The sequence below is a fragment of the Prunus avium genome, chromosome 3 (assembly GCF_965620075.1).
Source record: "Prunus avium chromosome 3, drPruAviu1.hap1.1, whole genome shotgun sequence".
Lineage (NCBI taxonomy): Eukaryota > Viridiplantae > Streptophyta > Magnoliopsida > Rosales > Rosaceae > Prunus > Prunus avium.
In genome coordinates, this window is record NC_142286.1 from 4,742,662 (window position 1) to 4,750,120 (window position 7,459).

Here is a 7,459-nt window from a genome sequence, read left to right on the forward strand (position 1 = left end):
AGACGGTCACACCAAAAAGAGTCACAAAAAATCTACAAATAGATATACTAATACTTTCTTGGTTGAATTAGGAGGAACCACGATATATGCATACTTGATTTATACAAGCAACATTCGGCATTGAGAATTGGTAATCATCATCAACTAACTTTTGGTTCAGTGATATTTCTCATTATAATATGGAAAAATATTCTGAGTTTGAATCAGGTATGGAGGTAACTTGAAAGGTTTATTTCATTTAAAATTTGACCGTTCACATCATTTTCCAACTATATTTTTTGAGCCCTAACCCAACTACCTGCACCCATCCTACTTCTCATCTAACAAATTGGTTACATAATAGAACAAATGAGAAGGGAAAAACCCAAAATAAATAAACCATAGAAAGACAAGAAAAAAAAAATTGATTCGTTTAACAGTAATTAACCCAGGAACAACAAACCCAACAGGAACTTTAAAAAATTCACCGGAAACTTCGATAGGAAGGGCTGTACATACAGCTTTCAGCATACTTCTCCAGATCCTTCGGTTCAGGGAGGCGAGTAGCCAAACCTACAAAAGCCAATTGAAGAGTGTTAACATTTTGGCCTATTCAGTCACAGGAAATCTTACAAGAGCAGAGCCACTGGAGAAAGCCTAACCAAGTTCATATGATTTAGCAGCTACTTTAGCAGCAATATGTGCCGAAATCTTTCTAATGTTTGTAAATGGAGGGTATATGAGTCCCTTGTCATAGTCTTCCTGGGATACCTGTGAAGCCAAAGCTTCCGCTGTTCCAAGGAACAAACATGGCATCAGATGTAATGGCTGATTATGGACCAAGGACCTGTTCGTTAGTTAATTCTTACTATAAACTAAGAACTTCTGCATACTGTTTATATAATTTGAAAAATGGTTAACTATACTAGTGCCCCAATGTTTTGCGTCTCACTTTGTCCCCCATTGTCAAGTTCGTCAATTAATCTGTCAAAACTGATGACGTGGCTCCTACATGGCCCCAATAATTTTCTGCCACATAGGAGGCACATTAGCGGTTTTAACATAATTTTTTAGGGACTTGATAGTAGGCGGAACAACGAGACGCCAAACACCCAAGGGGTCAAGGTACATCATTGTGATATTTATGGGCAATGTAGTATCTCACCATACTTTCAGGGGCACTAGTGATTAATCCTTTTTTTTAAAATCCTTTAATTTCATGTCTTTTGTGCACTTACAGGCTGCCAGAAGCATGTCGTCGTGAACACGGATAGTACCAGACATTATTAAACCCAGACCAAATCCAGGGAAGATGTATGCATTGTTTGCCTGAATGAATATGGAAAGTAAATGTCAAAGTCTTATATAAGTTAACTTGGGACATCGTCAGATTCTCTAGCATTAATACCTGGCCAGGAGTGTAAACCTTCCCCTCATATTCAACAGGCGGGAATGGGCTTCCACTACAATAAATAGCACGACCCTGAAAATAATGATAGTGGAATAAGAACCACAAAAAAATAATAATTCATTCTCTAATCATCCAGTACACAGTGAATGAAACAATTTAAAGCAAAAGATGCAAGGTTGTATTACCTGAGTCCATGTGTATGCTTCTTCCGCAGTACATTCAGATTGTGATGTTGGGTTGGAAAGAGCAAGGATAATAGGTCTCTATTAGCAGGTCACACACAAAAATGGTCAGCCCTTACCTTCAAGAGGGTGTATATGCAATTTTTCAACGAGGCCATTGAATAACGTGAAGTTTCTCAATAAGGCCATAAAAAAAATGCAATTTCTCAAGTACATAACAGAGGAAAATTCTGAAATGATGGGCCCTGTATGGATGTTTGACATGCTTAAGATGTAAAATCTCAAGTCTTGCCCACACAAAAGCAAAAAGTGTTATGAGTGCATGGGCATTTACACTCAATAGGGATGCTGCGCCCACATGATAGAACAGCCTAATAACAAATATAGGGAATAGAGTACCTCATTGAGGGAGGCCATAGACTCAACCACTTCTTTGGTGAATGTTCTTCCTGCTCCTGACGTTCCAATTAACACTGTAGGTTTGATTGCCTGATTAAAAAGGACAACAAAGTATAGTGACTAAGAAACTTCTGCTCTATATGCACTATAATGTTGACTCTATGGTGTCAAACATATGAGCATCACTGTGTGTGTGTGGGGGAGAGAGAGAGAGATTTCACACATTAACAGCATCTACAAGTTCCTTGACTGGTTCATGTTCATGAGCCCACGGCTTTTTAAAATGTTGGAGTGATTCCTTCCTAGAACTGACAATCAATCCCTGCAAATAAATTTCTTACCAAATGAAAACTGATGGAAAGATAACAAAATTCTCCTTCAGATAGAAAGAAATTACATCTGCTCTCCTACCTTTGAGTCCACAAGCCAAATGTTCTTTCGGGTCTCTTCCACTGGGATATTTGTCTGCAATAATTTGGGTGCAATTTTTGTATGTATCAAGATTTATTCTAATACCACTCTTTATAATAAATAATTACTGAGGATCTTTTTTGTTTTCTCTTGGGTAAGATACCAAGGATCTTTTATTGTACAAGTTAAATCAAACAAATAGTAAGCTAAAAACCTGTTTGGAAACTTCAAGCGCTATCAGTTCTGCTATGCCAGTGCCGGCCTGAAACCATTAAACAAGTGAGAATGTGAGACACAACACAACAACAAAGTGCTAGCACAGGGGACATCAGTTAGGGTTAGAGGACAGGGAAGAGAATTCCTATGGAAAATAGAAGAGGTGCATTTTGGATGAGGGAACCACTAAGTCCCAAGAATTTACGATTTTCAACTTCACCAATCACAAAGAATATACACAGAATTACCCCTTTTTTTATTACTCTTTGAAAGTAATTAAAAGTATCCTCAACTAAGGGAACGTACTCACCTCTCCAGCACCAAGGAATAAAAATCTGTGGTCAGCTAATGATCCCCCAACTAACTTCAAAGCTGCAACAAGTCCTGCAAGAACCACAGATGCTGTCCCCTGGAATAAATTAATTACACAAACATTAGAGATGCGCTTTTTCTGAATTACTACAAATATCAACAATCCCCAGCAACTTACCTGAATGTCATCATTAAAAACAAGATGAGTTGTACCATACTTTGACAGCAGATCAAAAGCATTGTGGTTCGCAAAGTCTTCAAACTACAGAGAATGACATATGTAATTAGGAACGCTAAATTTAAAATGAAATAAATGGCTAAGTTCGGCAGTGCAGCCAAATAATTGAAGACTAAATTTGTCCACCACCAAATACCTGAACGAGAATTTTCTCCCCATAATTCTGCTTGACTGCAGTCATGAATTCCTGTAGAAGTTCTGCATATTCCTAAGGAAAAGATGAGCAAACCCACTTTGGTAAGACAGAAAACAACATAATGGGCTGAAATCATTTGAACACCAAACAAGTAAAGCAAACATATCATAAACCTGTCCAGTAGCCCTCTTTTGCCTGAGTCCAATGTAGAACTCATCGTCCAATAGCTTCTGATTGTTTGTACCAACATCAATGGTTACAGGCAAGCACTGAAAAAAAATGACAAAATAAAACAACATATTCAATAAGAATAGATAACAAAGATAAATGATGAATTCGTTATGACTTCTAAACACAAGTCATGTCAGAAAATAATAGAATTTGTCATGTGGATACTTACAGCAGAAGGACGAACTCCTCCAAGTGCGGTATATAGAGCAAGTTTACCCACAGGTATACCCATCCCCTGAGAAAATATCATATATTGATATCAATTAACCATTTAGAAGGGGGTACAACAAGTACATGAAATATTCTCCTTTCAGGCAAGGTATCTCATATAGGTTTTTATCAATACAACTAGAAAACAGATTTTAATAGTGTTTACATGACAGCCAAGATCCCCCAGCCCAAGGATCCGCTCTCCATCAGTGACAACAATGACTTGAATATTCTTCTCAGGCCAGTTCCTCAACACTTCAAGAATCTTGCCCCTTGGAGATGCCAAGAAGAAAAAAAATATATCAGTCAGCTTCAACACAATTTGGAAGTGGCCATTAAAGTAGAGATCTAAAAGAAATTTTCATTAAACTTACTTGTCTTTCAAACTTATGAAAAGACCGTGTGGGTGCGTAAATATGCTTCCATATTTCTGGCAAGCTTCACCGACAGTAGGAGTATATACAACTGGGAGTAATTCCTCGACATGGTCAATAAGAAGCTTGTAGAATAGCTTTTCATTTCTCCCCTGAAATCATAACAATGCATAATTGAAACTTTAAACTTGCCATTTCAATATCAACAAATTAGGGCCTCAAACCAAAATTTCAGTGAAATGATGATGGCTACCTGAAGATCCATCATGGCTATATACTTCTGCAGAGGAACTAGATACTGGCGGATACAATTTATCATTTTCTTCACCTGTCAAGTAGATTTGCGGCAAAGTGTAATTGATTTATATATATTTAAAAATATGCATAACAAATGATGCAACTTTGTGAGCATATAAAAGATCATTGACAAACCTGAAGTTCTTGAGAAATAACAACAGGGGGGAGAAGACCACGCAAGTAATGAGCATCTCTCTCTTTCTCTGTGAAGGCAAGACCTTTGTTGTGGTGTGGATCCCGTATCAACGTATATCCACTGCAAAGCAAGACAAAAGAATAATGTATAAAAAAGGTGCCAAGAACATAAAATAGAAAAAGAGAACTTCTGTCCATTTATTTCAAATAAATGAAAACTGATAACACTGCAAACATATCAGAACGCTGAGCTGAACCAGAAAAGACGTATCAGTCTGTGAAGTAAGAACAGTATATGAGAATATTACAGTAACTTAACAAAGTAAATATTCAAGGTAGTTGGTGTCCCTATTAGCCACATGCAATCGAACAAATTCAAGGGTATCTCAGTCTTTTACACCGACCCAAATGCAACTTAGCCAAAATGTTGACCAGGAAGCAAAAATAAGACAGAATTACATATTGAGGTTGGGAATGAAATTGCATAAATTAAACTGTTTTCTTTCACTTATTTGAAAGAAACCCAAAGGGGAAATTCATGCAACTTAAACTCCCGAACAAAAACACATGTCCTTTTCACCAGAAAATTATTCAACAATTCATACTGAAAGATGTGGAGCTTCTATTATCATGCCACATGTAACGCATGGGCCCGCCCCTTTAATCATTTTGGTGGTTTCTTAAAAATTCTTCTTAACACTTTTGTTGCTATTTGTAGTATTCCTTTGTTATACATGTGCCTAGTCTGAAACCCAGAGTGCATTTACCTAGCAAAAGAACTGAATCAAAAGAATTTATTTGTACATAAAAAATTGTACCAAGAACCACAAAAGAAATTGATCCATTTCTTTCCTTACAGAACGCCCAATACTGATTCTCTATCCCAGAATGCTTGACCATAAAAGGAACCAATTAGCTTATTTATCATATACATATGCTTAAAGAGTATTTGATATTTCTTAGAAAATTATTTGTAACTTCATTAGTAATTATAAGCATAACTATGTAGCGATTCTCATCAAGGTGTCTGTTGGATACTTACAAAACTTCATTCATATTGAATATATGAAAAATATATAACGAATGGAAATTCACTAATTAAGCAACTACCCAAAAAAATCAGTATGCAGCCCACAATATGTACAATTTTCACTTAAAAAACATCAATTAGGTGACTTGCTCAAAAATGAAAAGGCAAAAGAATATAGATTTCATCGAAATTAAAATAATCTGCAAAAGAATCATAGCACCTGTAACATTATTAAATAATGATATTATCAAATAACAATCGTAAGCATATTGATCTTTGCTCCCACCTAGCAACAGAGACACTCCAGGGTGTGACAAGTTGGTCCTCGGTGGCAGTATCCTCACCATACACGTCTTGGACCCCACCATGGACGGTGGATTTCAGCTCAACAACCGAGGATTCGTCCTTCACTTCCTGCAATGTGCTTTCCATCACTACGCTGCCGTTTCGGTCACCAGTACGGACTTTAGGGACCAAAGCCACCACTTTCAGCGAAGCTGAGCGCCTCTTCTGGCTATGAGAGAACGGGCTAGAAGACCCAGCGATGGCCGGGTTTCCCTGTACAAAAATACAATAATAAAAAAGCTAACCTAATAATCAGCCAAAAAAAATTAAAACTAAAGATTAAAAATTTTGTGATAATGGAGAAGACGCAGAAATTAAAATCTCCTTCAACGACTTTGAATTGCTTTATACCAAGTAATTGGCAATCAGAAAGCCGGAAAGATTTGAAATTTCAGTGGGCTTCAATGTGGGAAAACACAACATGAATTGAAAAAGCTTTCTTTTTTTGTTCTTCTTGAATTTCCAAGAAGGTTGTGTGATTGAATTTTGTGAAATGGGTGCGCTTGAAATTTTAATCTGAGAAATGGGTTTGATTTATATTACCAGGAAACAGCTTCTATTCAACGACATCATGGCGACTGATATGTGAAAGAGAGAGTCTTTCGCTTTTGGTACCACTGCAGAGGCAGAAAGACAGAGAAATAGGGAGAGTGCAAGTGAGAGAGAGGACAGAGAGTCTTAGAGCTTTGAGAAGCTCTCCTTGCTTTTCTCCTTCTCTCTGTCTCTCTCTCTACCTGAAATCTGTGAAACCACAGAGACAGATCAAGAAATGGGAAATGAAGCAGCTCAAAAATGTGGCTCCTTCTTCTCCCTTGGGTTAATTGTATGCAACTAATTTGTCTCCAAATTTACCAAAGTACCCTTGCACTTTTATTTCTTTAAATTTAATTTTACTTGGGTATATTGCACACACAGTTAGGTGGGACCAAAGGAGGCTGTGGCCTGATCTAAATTATGGTTGTGATCTCACCATAGAATTTATAATCGGATATTGACAAGGCAGTGTGACAGCATCCAAGGGGCTGGATTGCATATGAAAAGACAGTGGGCTCAATGAAGGGTAAGATAGTGAAAGGAGAAAAGGTATGATATAAAGCGGCCCACAATAAGATACATGGGGTCTTGTACATGGGACATTGACATAACCGTAGGTTTAGTTTTATTTTTTCTTTGAGATGTGCCTTGGAATTTGTCTTCATTGTAAACTTCACATAGAACTCTCAATCGGGTGATTTCATGGCTGAAATGCAGAGGCAATGGCCTGGCCTTCCCTTTCAAAAGTGGTGTGCAATAAAGAAATTTGCCCAAGATTGTTGGGATAATCCAACTCTTTGATTCCCCTTGTCTTTGTGTGGGTTCTAGTCCACTTTTATAATATTTTATATGCATTACATCAAAATTTGTGGATTCTTTCGGTTTAATTTGGAATGTGAGATTCAAAAACTACAGATTTTAGTTTTAAAAATGTTTAATTTTTTTTTATAAAAAAAATAAAAATACAAGCTATAGTCTAAACTATAAGGGTGAGGGGGATTTATCACACATACACTACC

General features: G+C 37.0%; 1 protein-coding gene across 1 annotated transcript; it reads right to left on the reverse strand.

Moving 5' to 3' along the window:
- Positions 1-210: 210 nt before the first annotated feature.
- Positions 211-6,709, reverse strand: NADP-ME4 (NADP-malic enzyme 4). The gene is made up of 20 exons (XM_021963066.2): positions 6,450-6,709; positions 5,848-6,119; positions 4,532-4,652; positions 4,353-4,427; positions 4,100-4,251; positions 3,892-3,997; positions 3,685-3,750; positions 3,458-3,553; positions 3,285-3,356; positions 3,089-3,172; positions 2,909-3,007; positions 2,597-2,644; positions 2,383-2,436; positions 2,195-2,293; positions 1,972-2,061; positions 1,576-1,653; positions 1,388-1,462; positions 1,218-1,308; positions 642-770; positions 211-552 (listed from the first exon to the last, which is right to left on the reverse strand). Exons 1-20 carry the CDS (start codon positions 6,477-6,479, stop codon positions 464-466), a joined length of 1,926 nt encoding a protein of 641 aa, XP_021818758.1. The 5' UTR covers positions 6,480-6,709; the 3' UTR covers positions 211-463.
- Between the last annotated feature and the right edge of the window lie 750 nt (positions 6,710-7,459).

Excerpts from the sequence above, each read along its gene's own strand:
- NADP-ME4 (XM_021963066.2), bottom strand. The coding sequence starts at position 6,479 with ATGATGTCGTTGAATAGAAGCTGTTTCCTG. Across the intron at positions 3,173-3,284 it reads GGGAGAAAATTCTCGTTCAG|TTTGAAGACTTTGCGAACCA; the intron begins GTATTTGGTGGT and ends CATTCTCTGTAG. Across the intron at positions 1,654-1,971 it reads CTATGGCCTCCCTCAATGAG|AGACCTATTATCCTTGCTCT; the intron begins GTACTCTATTCC and ends ACCTGCTAATAG.